The 26,932-nt window shown below is 43.4% G+C and overlaps 1 protein-coding gene across 2 annotated transcripts in view; it reads left to right on the forward strand.

The window, feature by feature from the left end:
* The window catches only part of RIN3 (Ras and Rab interactor 3), a 65,580-nt gene extending 40,042 nt beyond the window's left edge, over nt 1–25,538 (forward strand). Inside the window, exons 5-10 of one of the 2 annotated variants that reach the window (XM_058807212.1) lie at nt 3,372–3,463; nt 6,018–7,493; nt 9,910–10,218; nt 18,636–18,767; nt 22,202–22,365; nt 24,261–25,538. In XM_058807212.1, the coding sequence (XP_058663195.1) occupies nt 3,372–3,463; nt 6,018–7,493; nt 9,910–10,218; nt 18,636–18,767; nt 22,202–22,365; nt 24,261–24,569 (2,482 nt within the window). In that variant the 3' untranslated portion in view covers nt 24,570–25,538. The remainder of the gene's footprint in view (nt 1–3,371; nt 3,464–6,017; nt 7,494–9,909; nt 10,219–18,635; nt 18,768–22,201; nt 22,366–24,260) is intronic. The other variant, XM_058807213.1, reaches the window with a different exon arrangement.
* The last annotated feature ends 1,394 nt before the right edge of the window (nt 25,539–26,932 follow it).

Below are 26,932 nucleotides of genomic sequence, written 5' to 3' on the forward strand. Positions count from 1 at the left end.
GGGAGGGCAGGGAGGAAGGGCTCTGAGTTTACTATTTCTTTAAAGCTTTAAGCACACACACACACACACACACACACACACACATTTGAAATGAAAACAAAGTATTTTTTTGCTCAGCAGAGAAATACCAAGAATAATGGGTACAGATGTGGAAAATACCTGTAATGTCATTTTCACTAGTGCAAGGTTTGATCACCAGCTGATGATGTCTGCAGCCTTCTCTAATCTGTGTCCTGGTGCTTAGCACACTGCAGCAATACCTCCACCTGCCTACCCTGTCCCTGCAGCAGCAGGCCTGGCTGTGAGCTGGTTGTAGACTTTTGATTTCCCCTATATAAACTTACATGACTCTTAAAGCAGTTATTTCCTTTCAAGAGGAGAAAGCAGATCCAGGACATGCTTACAAGGCACTCACATCAGTCACACAGTAGGAATGGTCTGTCTGGGGTAGCATACAGTGTGCTGCAGCTTATCCAGCCAGTCCCCCACTGCTCTGAGGGTTGTTCCTGCAGCCAGATGAATTCACCACTACTGAGCCACAACTCCCACCTGCACACAAGAAACCATGCTCCACCTCACCCTCATCAGCTAATAGACATCTAGCCATCTAGATGTGTATAGACCCTATAGAATGGACATAAGTTAACCCTTGGACCCTTATAAAGATTTCTTTCTCACTAAAGCAAAGGACAGCCCAAATGCGAAATAGAATTGGGCATTTATAGTAAGTAGCTGGTGACAGAGAAAATATGTTCACTTCTGCTTTCCTGCAAAAAGTATCATGGCTTGAGAAAGAGGAAAGAAAAGAAAGAAAAAGAAAAAGAAAAAGATGAAAAAGAAAAAGAAAAAGAAAAAGAAAAAGAAAAAGAAAAAGAAAAAGAAAAAGAAAAAGAAAAAGAAAGAAAGAAAGAAAGAAAGAAAGAAAGAAAGAAAGAAAGAAAGAAAGAAAGAAAGAAAGAAAGAAAGAAAGAAAGAAAGAAAGAAAGAAAGAAAGAAAGAAAGAAAGAAAGAAAGAAAGAAAGAGAAAGAAAGAAAGAAAGAAAGAAAGAAAGAAAGAAAGAAAGAAAGAAAGAAAGAAAGAAAGAAAGAAAGAAAGAAAGAAAGAAAGAAAGAAAGAAAGAAAGAAAGAAAGAAAGAAAGAAAGAAAGAAAGAAAGAAAGAAAGAAAGAAAGAAGAAAGAAAGAAAGAAAGAAAGAAAGAAAGAAAGAAAGAAAGAAAGAAAGAAAGAAAGAAAGAAAGAAAGAAAGAAAGAAAGAAAGAAAGAAAGAAAAGTTCTTCTATTTGATGCCTTATATTTTAGCTTTTATATTTTTCAGATTCTGTACTGCAGTAGTGTGTAGTTCTGTGCTTCATATTAAGGCATGGTAAGCTCACTTCACAGAGTAGCTAGACAAAACAATTCCTTTCCTACCTTGGAACCAAGGACAACTGACCCAAATTTCAGGCCCAAGAGCATAAACAATGTGGACTGAAGACAGAAAAACAAGAGGGATGGGACTTCATAACCTAAAGCTGTAACTGGACAATTAACTCCAATATGCTAATGGACCAAAACTTTTAAAAGTGAGAGATCCCGTGACCATGTCCATTTTGTGACCATTTTGGGTTCATCTCGGGTGTAGCCCTGGCTGGGATTTTGTACTGCCCAAGCTGTATCCATTGAGGCCTTTTAATAAATCCCCACTTTAACTCTGTCTAGCCTCTGTTCTAGGTCAGCCTTCACAAGGCATCAGTTCAGCTCCTGTTAGAGATGTTATTTCTGAGTGTCAAATACATATTCAGATGGTACATGTGATTTTCCAGGCTACTGTCAAAAGACAAGCTAAAAAGGGAATAATTTTCTGAGAGAAGCAGGTAATAAAAAGACACTGACCTACCATTTGCTGGCAGCTCATAGGAGCTCTCTGTGATGGTAAACGTAGAGTCCTGACAACAGGGATGTAGTAAATTGTCTATGCATACCTGGGAACAGCTTTTCAGGGCTGACAGGCTCTTCTCAAAAAAAACTTTGGCCTGCAAACATTACCTGCCTGTAGGTAACAGATGTCTTGGTGGCTGGTCTGCAAGCTGCTGCCCCATTAATAAAACCACATTTTTTTCTGTTAGGGCAGTGTCCTAATATTTCCTGATCTTAATAAGTCTTTTTTTAAAAAAAGAAAATTAATGGAAATTTCCTGCATATAAAATAACAAAGAAAGCAGAACATAGACCCTCTTCCTCTTCCCATGAAAAAATAATAAGCCAGGGATCTCATCAGTTTATGTGAGTGTGACAACAGAGTGCTCAGCAGTGCACAGAGAAGCCACGGGGAACACAAAACATCAGTAAGGTATGCATCTGTTAAAAAGGTCAGAAATGGGCCCCCTGCATTCATCTGTCAGCAGATAGGTCTGAGTCGTGTGCTTTTTTGGGGGTGCATTTGTTTAGCAGAGACCTCCTACTCACAAGGCCAGTTTTTTCTATAACAATTCCTTGTACCATGAAGAACATTTTGTAAAACTGCATGTGTAAGATGATCCTGCACCATTCCTTGCTATCATTTAGGGACTGGCTTTTCTAGTCCTTGTTGGATGGGAATTGAGGCAAGAACAGGGTTAGCAAATTGTCACTGGGCAAGAGGCAAACCTGAACAGTTCACTGGCAGACCAAGGGCTCTGTTAAATTGCTTGAGACTTAGGGTGTGTTTCAGTGAAACCTGGCCAACATCCTCTGAGAAACTCTATTTTCAGTAGAAGGACAGCATCTTTCCAGAAATCAAGTACTCAGAAGTCTGAGAGTAGAGTTAGAGAAGGATATGTGTTTTCTCAGTGTCATGCAGCACTTCCTCCCTGTCTGTCCCCTCACCCAGGGGTTACCCTTTCCCAGCTGGGGCTTTCCTTTCCCAGTCCCTCTGTGCCTTGCTGTGTGCCCATGCCTTGCACTTAGAGAGATTCTTAAAAGAGGAAGCAGAGTAGTGAGAGGGGGGTAAACAGAAAGAGAAAGAGAAAGGACTTCAAGTCCTTTCCACAAGAAAAAGATTGGTTTTTCTAATAAAAATAATTATAATTTGCAGCACCTCACTTTTAATGGGAAGATATTTCAACCCTTGTGGCCTTTCCTGAGGTGAGAGGCATTCCTGCTCTTTTCAGAGGACAGAGCCAAGCCACAGTGATTAAGTCAGTGCTATGGCATGAAGCATCCCCACAGAAGCTGGTGATCTTTAGTGAAATCAGAGCAGCCCAGTCTGGCACAATGTCCATAATTCCTTACCAGGCACAGAACACAGCTGAAATTGTGAGTCAATCCAGTCAATAAACCAAGTGAAGCCTCAAGTTCCTAACAATTGTGGGGTTTGTCTTTTTGCTGTTTTTTCATTGTGTTTGTTTTTACAGGGATTTGCTGCCCTTTACCCTGAAGCTGCCACAAGCAATATTAGAAGCCAGTAGCTTTCAAGACCTTGAAATTATCTCTAGTCTGGGGATAGGTAAGTCCCTCAAAGCAGTCAGATTTTCACTTGGACTTTTGAGAACAGTAGTGCCTTACAGAGCCTTAATGCAACTGGAAGGCTGATGAACTATTGTCTTCAGAATAGCTAAAGGGGTCTGAATGCAAGAGGAAGATGTTTATCATCTTTATGTTCATAGCAGAATGCTGACAAAAAGGGCACTTTCCCCTTTGGCCATAAACGTCCACCTGGATCTCTGTCCAGGGTTGGTCCCTACAGTCTGGGCAAGCTGAAGTGCAGCACAGCCTCAGGGGGTACCTCTGCACTTTGGAAGTGGCTCATATCTGAGCTATATGGAAAACACCTTTGCAGCTTCTCCTTCTGATGTGTGGGGGCAATGCTGATGAAAGTGTGATATTTTTGAGTTTTGATATTTCTGCTTGCTCCTGCAGGATTTCGAGTTGGTAGAGAAATTTGTATCGTCCCAACATGTTCTCTCACCTCACACAAATCACATGCAAAAGGAACATTATTTTTAGTGACAGCATCAAACAAGAAAATTTTAGATGAGATGTATAAAGTCACAGATAGGAAAAGCAATTCTGTTAACTAAAGGAGCTCTCCTTTCTATTCCTCTTCATTTAACACACTCCACTTGAGACAGCTACTTCAGTAAGCCACTTTCACACTCCTTGGTTTTTCAGTTTTCCTTCAGGTGTTGAAAACAGCCAAACAACGGAGAAAATGGAAGAGTTAGCTCATTTAGAGATATTTATTAGAGCACTCTCACTATTTTTGGGTTTTCTTCCTCCCAGAAGGGATGGGAAAACCCCACTGGTTTCAGTTCAGCTTTGTTGAATATCACAAATAGATTTGCCTCTAACATTTTCAGCATCCTCTATTTTGAGTATGTTCCAGTTTGTCAAAACATCCTTTTATGTACATGTCCAGCCAGCACTTATTGCTGATAAAGAGGTACTTTACAAGTTGAGATAACAAGTTGCACTTGTTATCTTAAACTTAATTTTTTATAATAAGTCCAAAAATTTGGATTAAAATGCAGGAAGTGTATCATGAATCTGCAACCTTCAGTCTAATTTCAGCCAGCAGAGGCTATCTTGATTCAGGCAACAGTTTCCAGCAACTTCTGAAAGAAGAGATTAGTTAAAGCACAAGCACCAAAGCAATATTTGTTGTAGTCTTTTTCCTTTTCTCCTGTACTGGTGGTCATAAAAGTAGTGAGGCTTGGAAATTTATTTGTTATGGTGTATTTCATACCAGTCAAGTTTCTGACAAGAGAAGAAAACCTGCTGTTGTGTGCAGTCTTCCTGGGAAATGATGCTGGTTTCCTGAAGTGCCATGCTGTCTTAGCGGAGTCAGACAGGCTCAGCTACTGACAGATGCTGTTTATTGCTTCCTGGAACAAAATTTTGAGGATACAAATGGGAACACAAGCTATTAAGTGCTGCCCAAAGTGGCACTTCCGAAGGAAACAAAGCATTGTCTGAAATTCTCATGTGTTGCTCTGTATTTATTTCAAAGTACTATGTGTTTCAAGGGAATAGAGGTAAGATGTTTATCTGCAAGCTGAGGTGTTCCACAAAGGATCTGGCTGTTCTGTATGTTGTCATAGAGAACATACTGCAGCCCCTCTAGTCCTGACCTCAGTGGTACAGAAGTTCTTTTAGGAGGAGAATTAGCATAATTGCACTGCACAAAGAGCACATACCATCACAGACATGCCAAAGACTCCAAGAACTGCTTAATTATCCTTCCCAGAGTGCAAGATAAGGGAAGATCCAGGAAAGCAATAGGAGATGATCAAACAGCCTTGTCTGCAGTGTGAGACAGTGTGGCTGTGCTGGGAAATGCCTGCTCTGAAAGCAGCTGTGTTACTTGGTAGAGCCACAGGATCTGTTCCTTCCAGCCTGAGTGGAGCTTTGCATTTTCATCACAGTGCCTTAACCTGACCACTACTGTGAAAAATTATCAACTTCCCCTCTGTGGATTGGTTTACTCACCATTTCCTCAGCCCATGAGACTTCACAGCATTATATTCTGACTTAAAACAACTTCCTCTGTCCTGCATTTGCTGATACTGAGTGCAGCTGGAGAGCCTAAGGAAAATGGTTCCCCAGGCAGTACCAGTGGTGAGCAAGAGGCAGACACAGCTTGCCTGGGCTCTTCACATCCTCTCCTTGGGTATCCACAGCTATTTGCATTTGGAAGGCAGTCATCACTGAACAAGCATAGATCCCTTCTCACAGTCATTTGTATTTGTTACTTGTACCTTCTTGCTCGTACTGAAAATGCTGAACAGCATTAACAACTTTCACTAGTAAGTGTCCTAAAATTGACAGGGGAGAGAATTCTGATGAAGCTCCTGAGCTTATCCCCTGGCTTGAAGAATTATATATGCATAAAACAGTTTTGTTCTTTCTTCACACTGTTTTGTGCAGAGGTTTGAAAGTTCAACATTTAAATTTGTGTACCATTTCTGTTAAAAATAAGTATATTTTCTACATATCATTAGCAGCTAAAATTCTCTGAGATTTTTAAAAAATTTTTCTTTTTTTTTTTTTTTTTGTGACAGATTTCTGGGATTCCTACTTAAACCACAGGAGACAGGACTTATCCCACCCTGCAAAAGACTCTGCTTTCAGCACTGCCCAGGCAGACAGTTTAAGAACTACCCAGTGTTCTGCAAGTAGCACAAACCACTGCTCATGTGAAATTGAGCTGTCAATAGGAAATGACAGGCTGTGGTTTGTGAATCCTATTTTTATAGAAGAGTACAGTAATCCTTGTCCTCCAGATGTGTCTTCTCCTAAAGGCCACTCTGGGAGCACTGAGCCCCCTGCCACCATGCTTACTGAAAAGAGGTCTCCTCGACGTCCTCCGCCCCCTCCACCCTCTCATGGGCTCGTTCAGAAACCTTCCCTGAAGCTCCCTCAGGACCCCATGACTGCCTGTGAAGAAAACAAGCTACTTATTAAGCCACTAGGAAAGAGTTTCGAGGAAATGCAAACGGAGGGTGGTGACGATAAAGAAGAAAGGAAGCAGAGCTGCTCGGCCAGCGCGCCCTTGGCAGGGAGCCCCAGGAAGGGCTCCCAGCCCTCTGCTCCCCCGCGGCGGCGGCCAAGCGAGAGGACCTCAGAGGAGAGCTCTGTGGGTAACCCTGAAAATTGTGAAACGCTGAAAGGGGAAGGGACAGAAGGAAACCAAGACACAAGTGCAGAGAGCAGAGATAAAACACTGCTGTGCAAAAAGGCTGTAGAGATACCTGGAGAGGTTCCCAAAAAGGCTGTATCACAGTTTCAGGAGACAAAGCCTGAACCTGCAGAGAAGAAGGAGGACATGCCTAAGATACAAGGCAATGCCACTGAGAAAGGAAAGTCACCTCCTGTCCCACCACCGAGAAGAAAGAGAATTTCCCAGGTACCGAGGACCCCCAGCTCCTGCCAGCCGAAGCAAAGAACAGCAGGAGAGCCTGGTGTGGCTGCAGGGCAGGCTGTGTGCAAGGGCAGCCCAGCCACAGGGACGGGTGCTGGCGCTTGCACACACGCCAAGACTGAGCCGGGACACAGCCACAAATCTGTCGGCTCAGCTGAACTGGCAGGGTCACACTTGTCCCTGGAGGACCTGGGAAGCAGCACCGTGGCTCAGGCATCAACATCTGAGCCAGACTCCTACTCCACCAGCAGCACAGAGGATGACCTGGAGATGCTGAGTGGTTCATCTGGTAAAAAGACACGCTCGGTGATCTTGGCCAAGGCCAAAAACAGGCTGTCCTTGGTGAACCTGTCCAACGTCTTCACAGTCTTTTTGTCTAGCGACAGGAAGCTGCAGAAGAAGATAGTGGAGCTGGCACAGGACAAGGAGTCCTACTTTGGCAACCTGGTGCGGGACTACAGAGTGTACAGTTTGGAGATGATGGCAAAGCAGAGCTCCAGCACAGAGATGCTACAGGAGATCCGGCTGATGATGACTCAGCTGAAGAGTTACTTAGTGCAGAGCACTGAGCTGAAATCCCTGATAGACCCAGCCTCCTACACAGAGGAACAGTTAGGTAGGTAACTGTGGTTTATTCATCCTTGGGCATGGCTTAGGAAGGTGAGGAGGGAGAAAGAATTATGCAGACACAGGCTCTGCTTTACAGAATTATAAACCATCCCCTGAAACTTAAGCAGCATAAATTGAAGTCTGCTCTGTGGTTGCCAGCACTTGGAGGAACAGCTCAAAAACCTGGAGACCAATGAAGGGGAAAATCCCTTTATGAATGTTTTAAGGGCAAGAGTTTAAGCAAAAGACATGTGTGTATGAGAGACCTACATGTGTGTGTGTATATATATTATATGTGTGTGTGTGTGTGTGTGTGTGTGTGTGTGTGTGTACACAGAGCTGAATTCACTGGAAACACAAGGCAAACTTTCTCCTTCACAGCTGCATTCCCATGGCCTTCCACATCCACTGCTTTGCTAATAGGATGGAGAACTCCCTGCATGTGGCATACACTATTGTCTCACAGGGAGGGACAAGACTAGGATGATTTTGAGTAGCAGGTTGGAGGAATCACTTGATTCCACTTTGTGCTTCTCAGAGCTCAGAGGTACAGAAGAAATGTCTGTTGCAGCTCCAAAATGAAGTGTTCACCTCTTTGCCATAGGTATAATTTGCCTTTGGGGAGGAAAAAATATTATTTTTAACTGCTTACAGGTGTTTCATTGCTTCTCATTCATATCCTGTGAGGGAATAATGGGCTACTTCTCTCCTTGCTAAGGATTGCACTGGTCTGTTTATTGTACATCCATGAGGGAATATAAAAAGAGCTGTAGGACTTTTCATCCCAGTGAAAGCTGTACAGCCAGAAAAAGTGTGCATGCATGTGCACACATGCTCCTTTGAAAGCTTAAAACTGTTTCTTGAGGACCTGAGAAGCAGTGCAGAGCTATTTGTGGATCCTTAAGTTGGATTAAAACAAGCTGGGAGCTGGAAGACCCAGACTATGGAGTGAACCAGAGGAGTGACCAGGGATTCCAGGGGATCCTGCAGCTCCAGTATTAGGTGGGACTCAGCTAAGTGGTGAGCCAGGAGTAAAAGGCTGTCCACTGTCAGTCTCAGCAGGCTCTGCTGATTTCCTTCTCCCCCAGCAAAGGCTTCACATGATCCTGCAGGTCCCCAGCAGAACAGACCTGCAGCCAGGCCCTGCCATAGCACAGAGAGGGAACCTGCAGTTTTACTTCTCATGCATCTTGTGTAACACCTTCAGTCTTTGTCCCAATAACCTCCTTTTTCAAGGTGGGGGGTGTGGGGGCAGCACAGAGAAGTCTGTCTTGAATCTTGATTAGTGAAAGTGGAAAGGGGGAGGAAAGAAGTGTCCTTGTTCTGCTTGGTAGAGCTGTTTGTGTGCAAGTATCCCACCACCTTCCCACAGACATGCCTGGTTTTGACCCTGTGTCTAACCCTGTTCACTGGCAGTTCCTGAACAAGGGTGATGTAGCCCAGTCAACCTTGACAGGGCTGTCTTCTGTGGAGAACAAGGATTCCCACTGGGGGATTTACCACTTGAATTTGCCCTGCTTCAGGCCTGATAGATTCTCTGGATTCTTTAAAATAATTGCATTTTGAACACATAAATATTACTGCCCTCTGGTTCATTCCTCACTGCCTGAGCAGATGAACTCTTTTGCCAATGACCTTTTTGCCTCAGTGCAACAAGAGAATCTCTTGCAGTCCCTCTAGTTCTGCCTCTGGTTCCTAGGACTCAGACAACAGGTTTCCTCACAGTCTCTTATGCTTCCTTTCATCTTCAGCCAAACATTAAGCAAATTCTCAACCCACTCATATTATTTCCTCCTCCACAGGCCACAGGTGGCATAAGAGGTATCTTATAGGATCACTGATGCAGAGTCCCTTTAGCAGTAACAATGAGGAACTTCTGACCAGATATTAGTTTCTGTCTCTGAGCTGGTGGGTGCAGCTGCTTTGAGGAAAGAAAGGGGTGCTTTGAGGGTGCAATTAATTTCATCCCAAAGTGAATATCTCAAAAAAGTCAGAAGGAGAGGTCAGAAGGGACATGAGATGAATTGCATCTGGGCATCTGTAAGGGCAGGGCTGATAAAAAAATCACAGTTAGGTGAGATTCCTCTTCTTTCCCCAGAGTTGTCTTTCCTGCTGCCTGGCAATGCCATGCTGGTCAGCCAGGAGTCAGGCAGAGAGAGCAGGGACTGCTGGTAGCAGGAGGTCTCCTACAGCTCCAGTGACAGAGACCACACACTGATGTTCATCTCAAGCCCATCTAGGACTTCTGGATAGTGTTGGTAATGAAATGCTTACTTTCTGGGATGTGATTTCTGTTCCCTTCTCACAGCTATGTAGTAGTGTTTGAATAACCAATCACATGTTTCCTTAGGACTTTTACTTGCACCTGTGCTACTGAATTGTTTATTTATTATATGCTTTTGTGTTCTCCCTTCTCTGTGCAGAAGTGATTGCTGAGACAGCTTTGTACAAATGTGTCCTGAAACCTTTAAAGGAAGCCATTAATTATTCCTTAAAAGAAATACACAGCAAAGATGGATCTTTACAGCAGCTGAAAGAGAACCAACTTGTGATACAAAACACAACTACCACTGACCTGGGTGTCACAACCAGTGTGCCTGAAACTGCTGTGCTGGAAAAGATCCTTCACAAGTTCACGACCATGCACAAGACCTACTCTCCAGAAAAGAAAATTGCCATCTTGCTGAAGACCTGCAAACTCATCTATGACTCCATGGCTCAGGGAAATCCAGGTACAGGACTCCTGCTGATGGTATCCACCATGGGTCTTTCTCCTTGTATCAAAGGAACAGTACTTATGATACAGCTGGCATGGCAATATTCACATTGGAGGTAGCAGTGGTGGTTGATATGTTTGGTATCAGAAGTCCACAGATTGTGTCCAGATAATAACTGGTGTGTTACCTGGTTAACTTTAAGCTCCGTGACTCCAAAAACTAGTTACCCATAAGTGTGTGTTTTATGGATAATATCCTTTTTGCACAGGTCTTCACACAGCTCTCCAAATATCCTAGGGGCTCGGTCCCGGCTTGCTGCAGAGTAATGGTAAATTCTAGGAATGGGTCTCTGGTAAAAGGCTCTTGATTTGGCCTTTGCAGAGTTTTGCCTAAACTGAGGAGGAGATGTAGAGTGTAGTAGTTTGTTGCTAATTCCTGATGCTCCAGTAAATTCTAAAAGCCACTTCTTCTGTCCAAGTGCTCTGAGTATAAACACAACATGGGCCTCAGGCCAACTACGAATGCAGAAATTAAACCCTTGGCCTGCAGACAGGATGCATCTTTGCAGATAGACCAGCAAGTCCCTTCCTCCAGAAATTTGCCTTGCCAGTTTAAGAGCTTTTTTGTATACTGTGAGCTGATGTCCAGCCATGCCTGAATCTGGAGAGAAGCCAGGTATTAACTTGCAATAACTTGTGGCTGTTTAAGAACTCACAGTCAACAAAAGTGCTTTTAGCTGTTCTGCTTTATTTTGTTCTGGCAACAGCCTTGGAGCATTCACACAGGGATTGTTATGTCCCTGCTCAGCCTCACCTCAAGGTGATCTCTTGGATAGTAAGCAGCAAGGTTCAGCTACCAGTCCAGACACATTAACACCAGAGCAAGAAACCACCCCAGGGCTGAGCCTTAGCTACAGGGTGGAAAGGACCTCTCACTGTCTTCAGGTATCATGAGATTTGGACATATGTAGGGGAATTTGCTGTGACTTTGTTAAAACAGTTGTGTGAAGTTTGAGAATAAATTTGGTTTAGATCAAGGACTTGCAAGCTTCACTAAAACCCACATGGTCTCCTTCTGATGCTGGTGTTATGTACACATCACACCTTAGTTAGCTCGGGGCTGGAATTTTTCTGTTGAAGGAAATACTGTTGTGTCACTTTCTGTAACAGAAATGAGGAGACAGGGAAATAATTACAAAACCCCAACATGATTAAAATATTGACATTCATGAAATCAGATGGTTTCAATGTGGTTTGCCACGCTAACCAAAGCAGTGCATTTCAGCCAGTTCAGCTGTTTTCTCATCCTGAGTACTACTCAGCAGGGTGTAGGTTGGAAGCTGATTTTACTCCTGGGCATCCAGTTCCCTCTCTCTTATATCAAGTTCCCTCTCTCTTATGCATGATCAGTGATGCATGTCAGGGCTTGGCCAGAAGAAAACTGGCCTGGAATTATGGAAATGTACCCCAACGAATTCAGACCTGAAAAGGAAGCTAAGGGGAGAAGAATGCTGTATCTAACTCCTGGAAAACAGCAGACTTGGAGAGTAATTGAGTGAAATGCCCTGTAGACTTAGAAGCAAAATGTGTGAAATCTCTTTCATAGAATGAACTGAACCCATGACACTTTTATTTTCCAGTGGCAAAGACTGGAACCTGAAATATTTCAGCAACCTGAAATATTTTTATGACAGGGAAAAGCAAGCTGTGGGGTCCTCAGAGTAGATTTCAGCTGGTGGGAAATCTTCTGCTCCCTGCCCATCTCAAGAGCAACAGCACAGGGCCCCTTTTGCTTTTAGCCAGCCATGAGGCAGCACAGTGTTCTTCACACAGGAAGAGCAGAGGCCATGCTCAGCTTCCTGTGCAATAGTTTCTTCTCCTTTTCACTCCTTTTCCTAACTGCTCAATTAGAAAGGTCCCTCCTTTTCCAAGATCAGAGCAGGTGAAACACAAAACAAATCATTCCCAAAATCAGTCTACCTCTGTGAGAAACATTACCTGTTCAATAACATGGAAACTCCTTGTGCTTGACTTAATTTGCAATTTGTCAGGTCAGACCAGGTTTTATTCACTTTAGGCTGGCCACAGGATGAGCTGACCAAAGAATATGGTTTTACTTCTCAAAGCAAAATGCCAACACCACCTAATCAGGCACCTTTTCTTTTCAGACTCATATGAAAAAACAAGTTTTTTAACATTTTGAGACCCATGTACAGCATTCCAGGTTTGGCCAGGATGTCCCAAGAGGTACCAAGTTTCCTTTAAAACTAAGGACGGGCATACTCAGGAACATCTGTACCTGTGGTGGTGTCCATCTTTGCCCTGCTGAAAGAGTCATAAACTGTAAACTCTGCCTTGACTGACTCCATGTATATCAAGACATTTTAAGAAAGGAGGATGTCTTTGGTTTGATTACAATTCATATTACATGACAAAATCTGCCTGATAAATTGGCTGTGGTTGAAATCTCTGATACTTAAGACTAAGAACTGAATAGGTCAGACCCTAAACTGGTTTAAGCTAGCATTTCTTCCTCAAGCTGAAGGCAATCAGCTTATGGAAGTGATTCATCACAAGGAATCAGGAAGGCAGCTTCACAGTCTTAGTCATACACCTTTCTCTCAAGAGTACAGCTCCATGATAGAGTTGAGGCAGGACCAATCTCTGGCTACATCCTGCTGTAGGTGGCCACAGAGGGGCATCATGCCCAGCTTCCCATCACACACATTGTGCAGTCAGTCCGTGGATTCCAGATGATTCATCTGGCTGCATATAGGCTTCTGCTTTAGAGCAAGATGACTCAAGGCAAACTCCAGTGAATATATGGATTAATTCATTACTGGCTATCAAAGAAATTAATACTCATATGTACTATGTAGGCAGTGATATTAGTAAGTGAATCCTCATCAAAGGCACAATTATGACAGTATTGAGGTGTCTCACTGAGCTTTTCCAACTTCTATGCAAACTTAAATGACTGAAACATATGCCCCCAAGAATATAACCGACAATCTGAAAATATGTCACCTGCCTGCTAAAAATACCAGAAATGGTTAGTAAAAATAAAATGCATTTTAAAAAATAGAGTTTGGAAACCCACACTCCACAAAATGGCTGGCTTTTTTTTTTTAGCGCTAGAAAAAGTAAGAGGCAGGAATCATGGAGCTCTTGCATTTGGAAGGCATGCTGCAATATGCACAGGGACAGCTGGGAACATAGCCAATTTATGTAGAAACATAGTAATGTTTTATAGAAAAAAATGTTTATTATGCGTCTTTCAGAAATACCTTTACTCAGGAAAAAGATTAAATGTATATTGTGTGATATGGGTCAAATGAGAATCTCTGCTTTTCATCAAAAACACAAGTGACACCTGTAGAGTGAGAAACAATGTAAATGTGCAATACATGTGGTGCGTACTGAAGGTGGTGTGCCCGGGTCACCCAGCCTTGTGCTGCCTGGGAGCTGCCACTGTGGAAGAGAACTGATGGAAAAACAAAGCGGCAATAGGCATTGGCTTATGGAGACAGTCTGTGAGACAAACAGGCCAAACCTGGTCAGTCAGTGAGTGAGGAAGATCAGGGATGGAAAAGCTCTAAGTTTAGGCTGGAAGTTTGAAACATGGGCAAACTGCTTTCAAAGGAGTTTGAAGAAGAATGGAGGTACAATTTGCTTACTGCAACATTTCTAACTTGCGAACTATCTAAGATTATGAAGCTTCATTTTTGGACTATCTTTGAACTGCACAGGCAGCTGGACCATATAGTTCAAAACTATAGTTTGTACTAGTCATGGAATTGGCTAGGTGACCAAAACATCTGATTTAATAATTTCTATTGCAGAGTTTTACAAGGATAATGTGCATAGTCTGCTTTTGGAAAAAGAGGATCGATAGGACATATATTCCGTTGGAATATTTCTCTTCCTTAGCTTTTAGAATGAAGTTTGTCACCCCTACAGAACTCAGCAGCCAGATATTAGCTGCCCTGATGTACTCCTTAAAGGCTCTGCAGCTGGCAAAAGCAGAGCTGTGTCTTTAGTGGGATAGCTGAGCTTGTAGAAAGGAAACTGGACTCCAATACTTCAGCAGCCAGTGAAGAGCCCGTGCTAGAAGCTCCTAAAGCTGTCAGAGCAATCCCATTACACTGCTTATTATCATATCTCACTTCTGAGAAGGAAAATAAAGCTATACATAACAGGTTTACTTTGATATCTTTCAAAAGAGGATATTAGTATTTAAGTTACTTTTAACAAAGAGTGATGGACTAGAGATTTTGAGGGTTCTGCCATCTAGCAAAATTTCTACAAAGAGCCAGTTCAAATTTTTCATGGGGACCGAATTCCTCTGATCTCTAAACCACACATTTTTGAAGTAAATTCATGCTGTCTACATCTATTAACTCACTTAATTCACTATATCACAAATTAAACCTTGCTGAAAGTAGTATAGGATAGACAAGAGACAGCAAATGCTAGTGTGTGGAAGGAAAGTCACAATCTTTTCTTATGATCTTGAACAAATCCCAGTTAGCCTTCCTGCACCTCAGGTTTCCCTGTTTCAAACTGAGGCTAAAATTCATATTTTGTGGAGATCTGCTTCTAGACATCAAGCTAGTGTTTGTAAAATATTAGAGAAAGGTGCAGGGCATCATCCCTATCTGCTGGTTTTTAGAATATACACAGAGAGAAAAGAAATACATGAATGTGTTAAAATAGACTGTAATTTCTTTATGGAGGCTTGGGCAGAATTCCAGTGGCTTTAAATCATGTATTTAATTAATACTCATCTATTCAAGTGCTGCATCCCAGCCAGGAGCTGACGTTGTACTTGCTTTGCTATAAACATAATAGGATGAGTTTGTGGCAGAAGAGAAGGCTTATTTTAAGCTTCTTAGAGATATTTATGAAATAAATGTTTCCTGACCCTGCAGGGAAGAAGGGGAAATGAAGCAAGCAAGTCGTATCTGGAGTAGGACAGCACCACCTTGAATAGGCAAGTTCAGTCTCACTGTCACTGAGAGCAGTGGCAGGGTTAGAGCAAGATTTAACTCTGTTAGCTGCAAAAATTCCCCTCTGTGAGAGACCACAGGTGGAGCAAGCCATACAGGTCTAGGAATTTGGCTCAGGCCCAGCTTGAAAGTAGAGCTGAGGAGGCAGCAGCCTGCAGAGAATACCTCTGCTGCAGCTCCCAGATGGACACTTGTTAGTGCACAGGAACCATGGGGGTTATACAGTGCTGAAACAACCTCTCAGGTGTCTTGGTCCATAGGCATTATTTCATCTGTCTTTGTAGACCCCTGTTTCTGGGCATATTTGAGTTGCTGACAGCACCTATTTTCCCCATGGATGGACTGAGATATGGAGCACCTCAGGGCCATGCTTGGACTGATGGCTGTACATGTCAAAGCTAGTCCCTGTACCTGGAGGGGCCAGAAGAACAGGGGACAGTCAGAGCCCTGCCCTCTCAGGCACTTCTCCTTGGCTCCAGGAGCACTCAGGGGAGAGATGCTATTGAGATGCCTACAAGGTGCAATATACTGTGCCTGGCCTGCCCTTGGGCACACTGGAGGCTTGTGGCAACACAAAAAAAACACAGAATGGAGTCAGAGCTAGATCATTGGTGATTAGTTTTCTTTTCCCTTGTTGACACATTCTGCTCCTGCTGACTTCAGCTTTTGCTATGGATGTGGGTATTTAAAATTGGGTGACATATAGCCATAGGTGGATTAACGTGGTGTCTAGTAATTCACACAGGTTGTGAGCATACAGGACACGGAACGTGTTCTTTCCATTATTTCAGTCAGACCTGAGTCATCCCTGCTCATCATTATTAATCTGTAGATCAGATTTTCATATTTAAGGCATATAAACAGCTGGGAGTCCAATAATATTTCTATGAAGTCCTAAAATTGAGAAGAGTTTATAGCAAGGACTGGAGGGCGGAGCAGCTAAATCAGCTTATAGAAATGAGATAAACAGCATGAAAAAGAATTGTCTCTATACATGATTGTACTTACAACCACTTCTCAGACAACAAAAAAGAAACAGAGAGATTCTGTAGGCATTCTTGAGAATTTTCCTCTAATTTTCACTTCTGTAGACACCAGAAGTTGGTCAATGGGGATATGGAATTGTTTAGGTCCAAGCGACTGTTTCCATTCTGCATTAGTTGGTCAGTCTGTTCTCTGTTCATGATCTGCTTTGGTGACATATAAAAAGCCAGCAACTGAGCAACCAACCAACCAAGCAACAAACAAACAACCCAGAGGTTTTTTTCCCAGTGAATTTTTTCCAGGAATTGATATTGTGAAGCAGCAACTTTATTTGATGCCCTTGTCATATATGACATGAATTAGTCATGAAAGAGAAGTAGTAGGGAAATTCTGCTATTGGTGTTGCACTAGAAATCCTTTGGCCTTAAGGAAACTAGAATTGTTCTATCCATGCGACTGATCTATAACTACTAGACCACAAATAAGAAGTTTTTAATGAAGGGAAAAATGAGCCTAACAAGTCTTTGGTATTTTGTATTCCTTTATGCTAGTCTGAATTAGAACTAACTCTGTTGGCCTCTGGTGTACTTGGAGCAAAAAGAAAATAGGGATTTTTGCTGAGATTTTCTGTTACATTTTCATGTCTGTTTTGTCATATTTCTTTTTTTTTATTATTATTTTTTTCCCCCTGGAAAATATTAAACAGCTGTAACACTAAGCTGCTTGCATTAAGGTAATGTATATGACAGTAATGAATTAGACCCTTCACAGAGCTAAAGCTTTCACAGAGACATAAGCCAAGGGAACAACAGACAAAAAAATGTCCATACAGATTTTAATGGAACAATGAAGTCCATTTATAGTTTAATTGAAGACCTAAGGCTGTGTCTTTTAACTAAAGGCAGCCCTAACAAAGCAATCAGAATTGAAAGTGTTAATCCAGCTTTAATTAAATAAATAGTCTGTTATGGCATGAGTGGGCTCTGTTAGAAACAGACTGAATTACTGCCCTGATGATCTCTCATTCTCTAACTCTTTGTTTTAAATGGATCAACTCTCTGTTCACTAGATGTATTACTGGGTTTATTTCAAAGCCACACTTTTTTTTTTTAAATCAGGGACTAAGCTCATGTTTATTTGAGGCTTCAGAAGAATATCTTTCTTTGCCAGTGGAGAATCTGCGTCAGCTATGAATGACAAAAAAAGAAATCTGACTCATGGCAAATATTTGAAACAAGTCAGTGGGAACATTTGAGAAATAGGAATGTATGCCCTACCATGGAAGAGCATGTGTGCTATGGGCCAAAAATGGCTAGAGCATAATTTCACCAAAACTACATCAAGGGTAGCTTTGATTCCTTGAGCTGAGACAAGCAGTTCTCAATTGAGACACACTTAGTCCATAAACCAACATATCCAAGTGCACAGGGGAGAAAAAACTCCCCACAGTCTGGGGAAAGACATTCAGAATGAAAGCAGAGTAGGTTAAGAGGAGTGGTCAACTCTGAAGGTTGATCTGGTAAAAAACTTGCTATTGTGGGTTTTCCATGATGATTTTATGACATGTTGGTTGAAAGTGAAAGTATCTTTCAAATGAAAAAATTTATCCTTGTGTGCTTTGTGGTTTATGCAAGGAAGCTTCAGTTTGGATACTATCTTAAGTAGTAATTATTTATAATTGTGACTTAACATGCTTTTTTTTTGTTCTTAGGGACCCCAAAGAGCTCTTATAGACTGTCTGTTAGATCACTTTGTTAACTTTGTTGATATGAATGTTTTAAGCACAAGAAATATTGAGCATCTGCTGTACAACAATTTCAAAAACTAGGTTAAAGTCCAATGTAAAAATCTTTCTGTTTTCCTAGCTAGACAGCATAGTTAGAAAGATGATTCCTCTTGGATCAGCTCTTGGGCAACTGTTTTAATTAGGATCATGTTGTGTGATGTCTTGCCTTCTGAAGGGATATAAACATGGAATTCCCCAGTCCTAAAACCACTGTCTCAAATTCTATTTTCTGTTTTTTGGTATCACACATAGAGTAAGTCTACAAGAATAAATACCCCTAATGCATGTAGACAACTTCCCTACTAATATTGCCAACCTGAACTGCAGTCTTGATGTCAGTATCAAATCAGAGGGACAAGCTGGAAGCCTTTGCACTCTTCAAAAATTGCCAATTGTTTGTCATCAATGAAGTGAAGTTTATATTTCTCCAGTTAATTTTCAACATCCTATTTTGGGCTCGAAACAAGTTAACTTACTTTTTAAGTGACCTAAATTTCTGTTTCCAGTATTTTTGCGGGTGCTTTTGAGCTGTAACTCTTCAGGTAATGTAGGCTGAAGTCTGCAAAGGACTCAGTGTGTGAGAATCTGACACTGTTGTGTGGGACCATGATTTTTTGGTGTTATTGGGACCATGCTGTGTTTCTCTTTGCTCAGGGAAGCCCTATGGTGCAGATGACTTCCTCCCTGTGCTCATGTACGTGCTGGCCCGCAGCAACTTGACTGAAGTCCTTCTGAATGTGGAGTATATGATGGAGCTCATGGACCCTGCTCTGCAGCTGGGAGAAGGTAAGAGTACAGAGCTTGCTCATGGGATATTCACTGTGGAAATCATCCTTTGTCTCACTTCAGTGTTTGTGAAAGTGGGGCAGCAAAGCTCCGGCTAGATTTTGTGGATAATGCTTTGGCCAATCTTTTCAAATCTGAATCTCTAAAATTATTGCCAAGTACTTTAACTCCTTTTAGCTAGAAAAGGCAGGGACTCACCATAAATGATAACTGAGGTGGTGGATTAGTAACCTAAACAGAGACATCTTGTGTCACTTGGCCCAAAGGCTGAAAAGCTGGAAGATTTTTGCTAAAATTAAACAGCTGCTGCAAAAAATTGTGCAGATACTTTTATTTATTCCAGTGAGAAAAGAGCACATTTCTGAAACTACTTTGTATGCCTGAGAGCTATATTCTCATGGTCACTCTACTCCTAAATTTGAGTGAACCTTCTGACAATGTTCTCTGACTGAGCATCATAGTGAGACAGAGAAAATAAAGTTAGGTTAGAGAGGAATATTGAGTTTGGAAGTGACCAAAGAGCTCTGTTATCAGAAAGATAAATACCCCAGTGAGCCTCTAGTTTCTTAAATATAGCTTGGAAAGCACATGCTTCCCAAGTGACAATTACACACTCTGAATTAGGAACACAGATCATTTATCACTGAGTGGTCACTAAACCAATAAAATAGTTTATTTTAGACTTTACTTTGGTAAGAACTAAGGTTCTAGAAAGGAGTCCTGGATGAACAACAGCAGACTAATTTTATTTATATTAAATGAGGATATAAGTCTGAAACTAAACATGTCATCCCAGCACAGTGCAGAGTGGGACAAAAGTAAGTACTAATAGGATGATTAGTAGCAATACAGTACATTAGTAATGTGTTTCTGCACAGGCTAGTTTTTCTGCTGAAAAGAATTCTTAGCAGACAAAAATGTTAGCTGAAGGACAGTATTTTGTGGACATAACCAAGCTGCTTTTGGTGACTGCTCTGCACACAGGTTCTACATTTCAAAGGGGCACACTACCAGGCTGGTTACTGAAGTCATCTGGGTTGGGGAGCTCAGGATGTCAAAAGCAAAGCTGGCTGGAAGTTCTCTTAGCTCAAAGACTTTGTGAAATGTGCACTCCAGTCAAAAGGAAAAATTGTGAGAGAGTTCCAAATCAAACTGACTGAATAATCACATCAGAAAGGACAGTAGGAGTAACTGCAAATATGAGGAATGGGGGTCAAAAAAGAACATCTCAGTGAAGACAGCTCTGAGACTGCAAAGTGTAGAACTGGCAAAAGTTAACTTGAGTTAGGCCTTTCAAAGTTGAATAGCAAAAAGTGTTCAGCTACAGAAATTAAAGGGAAAGAAGCAAAGCAGAAGTGAAAAAACTCTGAAATTGCATAAATCAATATACAAAATCAATTTTGCCTCCAAATTAAGAATACACTTTTGAGTTAATTTAATAGCAATGGTGATGCTGAATGCTGGACCAAAGGCAAGGACAGATTGTAGGGAGCAACTGGATGGAAATTAAGAAATTGACAGTGGGCAAAAACTTAATTCTTAAAAAAGTTGTGAGGAATTCCTGTTGGGGGCGGGGGGACTCAGAGCGCTTCCTCCCAGGGTTCTGAGGGAAGGGATACACCCTGTTCCCATCACAGCTACCTCTGACTCAGCCAGAAGAGGAGAAATATTGAATGACAGACAGGGTGGTAACTGTATTTAAGAGTAGAAAAGTGGCACTTTTAGACTTCTTAGCCTATTCTTAACACCTCTTTGTGGGAGACATTAAAGAAAAATGAGTGGTTTGGGCAAAAACCTTCAAAACTATAGGACACTCCTTGTCGATCCACTAGAGCACAGGAAGTCAAATGGCAGCGTCTTGGTCTCTCTCCTACAGAAAACTCTCATGGTGCTCTAAAAACGCTGCTCTTGAATCAAGCGCTGGCTTTGCTTCCTTGGAGCAGCCAGGGCTGACACTGCTCGGCCCCGCAGGCTGTGAGGGACGGGCTGGGCTCGGCTGGGCTGGGCTGTGTGCGAGGGCCATCTACAGGCCCTGCGGCGCTGCCGCGTTTCTCTTCACAGAGGAATGCAAGGCACAATTCTTCCCAAGGATTTCTGAGATTCACATTCTCTGAACTTCAGAGAAAGGGAAAACACAATTGTTATCATTTGCTGAGCCTGTGTTATGCCAAAGTAGAATGCAATATGGAGGTTGTTTACCCAAAGTGATGGTGTTTTGTTCCCTTGGCCTGTCAGGGCCAGGTGTGTGTGTGTATCGGGACCGTGGGCGGACAGTCATGAGATTCAGTGCAGTGTGAGAAGGGTGTGTGCAGATTGAGTGCTTGGCAGATTCGGTTTAGATGAAATGTGTATAGTATAGTATAATAAAGTAATTAATTAGCCGTCTGGTGATGGAGTCAGATGCATCATTCTCTCTCCCTCACCAATGTCGGAGTCACCTTTGATTTACAATACTGCGCTTGGGGTGAAACTCCGCCGAAGCAGCCGTCAGCTGTCCCCGTCTGCAGGCACCGGGTGCGGGGCCTGGAGCAGGGCATGGCCCTGTCCTGCAGCTCCGCGGGCTGACCCTGCCCCAGCCCGGGCCCGAGCCTGCCGTTCCCAGCTGAGGGAGCCAGCCCTTCATGGGCCCTGCCTCGGGGCTGCCCTGCCAGCAGAGCAGTGTGTCTGTTCTTGCCAGGGCTCACCTGCAGCTGAGCCGGCTGTTATTAGGGCCCAGCTGCCGCCCTGCGGCTGCAGTCGGTCATTGATTTCCTGCTGCAAGCAGCGCCACAGCAGCCGTGCACGGGGTTCTGAGGAAAAGGGGCTTTTGCCACTTTGCCCTGTTTCTCTGCGTCACCAAGATTTATCCCGCGGCCCTGAACAGTCCAGGGATTACAGGTGAATGCCTGGGGTGCCTGCGTAGTAAATAGAGAATGGAGGGAACAGAGGATGACTTGTTCCTGCAGATCTGAGACATCCCTCAATAGGAGCCCTGAAATCCAAACATGCGAGAGTAGTGCAGCTGGAGCTGGGGGCTGGATCCAGGCTTTGTGCCTGTCCTGCAGTAATCTACTATTATTTCTGTTTCCCTGCATCGTGGGGACTGCTCAGGAGCCCAAGTTACAGACCTGTTGCATGGGCCCTATCACACACAACAAAAAGATGGCTGTGGCCCAAAGAATAATCATCTGTGGCTAGGGCTTGTTTGTGAAAGCAGTTTTTATAGCTCTTTCCTTTCCGCCCAGGACATCTACAGCCGTAGCAGTCTGGGGGGCAGCACTGATCTGGAGCAGGAGGGGCTGGAGGACGCTGGTCACAGGGTGTCCTTCACTCGGGTGACACCAGTGACCCCTGCAGCAAGGCTCAGGCAGCTGCCCCGTGGGGGCAGGATGGCAGCAGGACCGAATGGCCCATGAGAAGATGTGATGTTCACACAAGACTTTCACCTTTTGCAGGCTCCTATTATTTAACCACCACCTACGGGGTCCTGGAGCACATCAAGAACTACGACAAAATCACTGTGACACGGCAGCTGAGCGTGGAGGTTCAGGACTCCATCCACCGCTGGGAGCGACGGAGAACGCTGAACAAGGCCCGGGCTTCCCGCTCCTCAGTGCAGGTAGCCAGCGTTGTATCCTAGGGGAAAAGCCTGCTTGCTTTCTCCATACTTAGAAATCTTTAATATGGTAATCATTTTTAAATGAAATTAATTGAAATCACTATTAAAAAAGGAGAGCACATCTGGGGCAAGGTTTCCAGATCTTAAAACACATCAAATTTTAAATACATACTACCTATAAAATAAATTTTGAAATCTTGAAGTACCTTTATAATATTGTAGTTTTAAATATAACTGCAAAGTGATTTTTCTGTTCATTCTCAAAGGAGGTGTGCTAGGAGCCTTTGCGTGCAGGAGCTGTGGTGGGGACTCAGAAGCCCCTCTTAATCATCGCCCTTAATGCCTGGGGAAATCTTGGGCTAAACTGAGATGTGAGCAGGCTATGCAGGGCTGCTTCTAGATGGTATAAAGCTGTAGGGGGGTCTGAGACATCCCAAAAAACAGTCAGTCAGGCATCTTCCAGAGCCTGTCTGGCAGCAGAAAAACCCATCACGTTGGGTCAGTTTTGAAGCCCATGCTGTGCATGGCCTGGCAAAGATCTCCCTGTGCACCCGTGAGAGAAGATCCCAGGACAGATGCGCGCTCTGGGCCTCCAGCCATGATGAGACTGGTGCAGGCAGGCAGGGTACACGGCCAGCCCCATGTGCTGTGATCAAATTATCACCCACAGGGAGGCAGCAAAGGCCGTGTCTCACGTTCGGTAGTGCTTTCACTGCGCAGAACTGAAAATTGTGCATGCCGAGGGGAAAGCCAGGGAAAAGTCTCCTATGGGGAAGGGTAGTCCATGTGAAAGCATGGAGTTGAAGAGGTTTCCCATATTGCAGTCCAACCAGTCCCTGATGATCTCAGAAACCAGGAATGGTGTATGAGATACAGCAAATATCTATCCAGCCCTGAGTGCTGCTCTGGCAGCAGTAGCTCATAGAAGTACCTAGCATGGAGCACAATAGCTGAGCAAGCAAAGGACACATTTCCCCAGAAGATTCCCACCGCCTCCAGCAGCTGAAGGGCCATTTTGCACCCCTTTGAATGAGGGGTAGTATCAGACATGAAAGCCCATTCTGGCAAAGCTAAACCACTTACTGATATGTTCAGCAGGGCTCTGTCCATCCTTCTGCCTGCCTCAATCCACTGCAGTGATACTCCTGAAATGCAGTTTGGAAGCCTATAGTCCATGCATTTGAAAACTCCCCTTCTGCCAGGGATCCTCATTATTTTCTGAACAAAATGGGATTTGTTTTGGAATTCCCATATGCAAATTAAACACACAGGTTCCACTGTGACCAAAAGCTCTCTAGAGTCTGTTCCTTATGTGTTTGGCAAGATGAAAGCTGTCACAACAGTTGTTACTGCCTGAAACAGGATACAAGTAAATCAGCCTTCTCAGCATAACTTCTGCTATTTCCTTACTGATGGAAGGAAGTTCAGAAGGCACACTTTCAAGATGCTGTTTGGGTGATTGTGAAGTTGCAAGGCCACCACACTGCTAGCCCTATCCCATTTCTGGGAAACAGGGGGTTTTCAGGCCAGATCTCTGACATTTCTGGTCTGTTTTTCTTGTCTGTCACTTCTTTGCAAACCCTTTTTTTCAGGAGCTGTAAAAATACGGGCAAATGAACCATTGCAGATAGTTCTCTTAAGGATATTCAGTAAAATCAGAAAAAGTGCTTTAACTTCAGTGTCTTTATGGTGCTAATTATTTGGTAAAGTGCTTAATAAAGTATTTTCTGATTCAGAGCCTGACAGAGGGAAGAAAGGAGAGAATAACTAGGACATTGGAGAATGACGGGAGGATATTTGGGAGCTCTAGGCAGCTAGAGCTTTGTGATTGAATTCTTCCTCCTTCAGTCCTAGGTTACTGTGTTAACTGCAAGGTCTCTCCTGTTTCTCTTCAGGATTTCATCTGTATCTCCTTTCTGGAAATCAGTGGTCAGTCGAGGACCCTTGCTTCCCGTCGCGATACCACAGCTGAGCAGCTGAGCCAGCAGTGTGCCGAGAAGTTTGAAGTGTCCGATCCCAAGGACTATGGGCTCTTTGTTTATGTTGATGACCAGTGGCTGCAGCTGGACAAAGATGCCCTTCCACACCATATCAAAGCCTCCCTTCTGAAGAGTGAAACCAAGAAAGATTTCCATTTTATTTATAAACCAATTGACCATAAAACCCCACCATTTAAAATTGTCAAAGAGTCAGACTTTTCCTAAGGGCCATGCTGCTTTTTTTCTGTCTTTGCTGTCATCCTGGAAGAGCTGGATAGTTTACCTTGTGAGATCTTCTGGTATCTGCAGACCTTGGAAGTTCTCTGGAGTGTGGTCTTCAACATAGGGCAGATGGGCTAATGCTAGATGGTGTCTGAACACACGGCATTTCTCGGTAGAGGTCATTTGCAGAAGTAAAAGGAGCATTCAGGAGAACACTCATCCTCTGGAAAACTTGAAGTATCAAGCCTCAGAACCTCTCAGCTGCAACCAGCCAACACTGCAGAATGTAAATGAACAGTAGAGAAAATCCAGAGATCTTGCAAAAAGGTGGACATTTACTTTATAATAAATGATGGCAGGTGTGTATCACATCTGTGCACAAGGCCTTTGAAAGGCCTGCACACACCTCAATCTGTTTGGAGGTAAGATTGTGTTTGTGCTTTATGGTATCTGTTCACCCAGTTTGAATAAACTGGGTCTTGTCTGATGTATTCAGTGGCATAGGGTTGCCACCTGTAGCAGAGCTCCATCTCTGTCCTGCTGTCAACAACGTCTTTGCCTTTGAAATCCACATAATTACAAACAGTGCAAGATGATCCTGTACTTTCACTAAGAATATATTTTTTGCCTTCTATCTGTCACTCAAACCAGGTAGCATAGGCATTTTCGTCAATGCATTTTTCCTAAAGATTCAAAGTCTTCACCATCAGTTTTACATGTCCAGCAATTTTATTCACATTGGTTGTTTCTTAGTGTCTGGTTAATTGTATATTTATTTTAATGTGTGATATGGTGCAATTATTTTAAAATAAGCCTTTGTAAAGAACTTAATAATTTGCCCAATGTATCAAACCAGATTAAAATTTGAAAGTCAAAAGGAGTTAGAATTAAATACCAATCCCTTTTTACATGGCTGTCATTTTCACAAGTGTTATCCTAGCTGTAATTCCCACCAGGTTATTACTTTAATAAATTCAGGCTGTTGCAGACAGAACTTTCTAATTCTCCTTTCTATGTGCACTTTAAGTCATTCAGTCATTGCAGACTTAAATTTCTCTGAACAAACAAATTCCCACAGAATGTATTGAATCAATGCAAAAATGCATTTCATTGAATTTGAAAACAATTTTTCATGATTGAATAATGGAAACAAGAGCCTTAGTTGCAAGACAGGTCTGTGTCTTCTGGGTGCCTTCACACAGGCAAGATTCCCACTGCAAACACAAAATACTGGGTTGTCTGCATGCAGGAAGCCAGTAACCTCCACTGCAGCTCCCCCAGCTTGGAATCAGCAAAGCTGATTAGCAAAGCTCTGATTGCAAAAAGGTGCAACTCAGACTTGCTATTGTTTCCTCCCAATAACATTCAAAAGAGATTTAGGGCACCTTGGGCCAAGTTGCCCAAGGTCTCTGCCTTATTCCTGAAGCTCCAAGGATAAAAGGGTGTTACATAAAGCTGGTCCCTCTCTCAGTCTCTGGGGCTTGAAATAAATGTCCATGCCTACGTGCCCCAGCTGTAGCCAAATGTGCATAGATAGCAAACCAGTTCTGTACATCTGCCAGCATGGCTGCGTGCACATCTTGTTGGGAAGGGACAATTACCAAGAATGAGGAACAGTGAATAACAGCAGTCTTGGTTTTGAGGATATCATGAGCAGAGCTTGCCACGCGTGACAGCACAGCTGACTCCACAGTCATGGTTATTTCAGCTGTGTGCAGCTGTTGGCACCTCTGCCTTGCCTCTGGGCAGCACATCTGCAGGATGCCAGAGCTGAAGCCCTCCCTCATGCTGCCATCACCCTCCTGCAGGTGCTCCTGCTGGGAGCCTGGGCTGCTCCCAGGGTGGCACTCAGGATGCTGGGGCTAAACCTGAGACACGAGTTTCTAGTACCAATCTGGGAGCTGATGCTGTTCTCAGGGCTCTGAGGACACTCACACAGGTGTGGCTGTCTCCAGTGTCTCCCCAGTGCTTCCCCACCCTGCACATGGTCCAGGACCCCACTCCAGCCTCCCAGGTCTGTCAGCCCCTGCCCCAGTGATGCTGCAGTAGGAGTGGTCTCCAGCTCCCCTGCCCTCAACCTGTCCCCCAGCCTGTCGCCATTGCCAGGAACGTGCTGGATGTCCAGGAGAGGATTGAGGCCTCCCCTGATGCTCCCTGATCCTTGGCCTGATCAGGATATCATTATATTATAACATTCACAGTCAATGAGTCAATTACCTAAAAGTAATCTGATGGGTAAGAGGTTAAAATAGAAACCTGGAAGGAAATAAGCCAGGACTGATGTGCTGGATATTTCTGCAGAGCAACTGGACTTTACACACGCCAGGGTCAAGTAACTGATTGACAAAGTGAAGCACTGCAGCACC

Source organism: Ammospiza caudacuta, chromosome 6 (assembly GCF_027887145.1).
Source record: "Ammospiza caudacuta isolate bAmmCau1 chromosome 6, bAmmCau1.pri, whole genome shotgun sequence".
Taxonomy (NCBI): Eukaryota; Metazoa; Chordata; class Aves; order Passeriformes; family Passerellidae; genus Ammospiza; species Ammospiza caudacuta.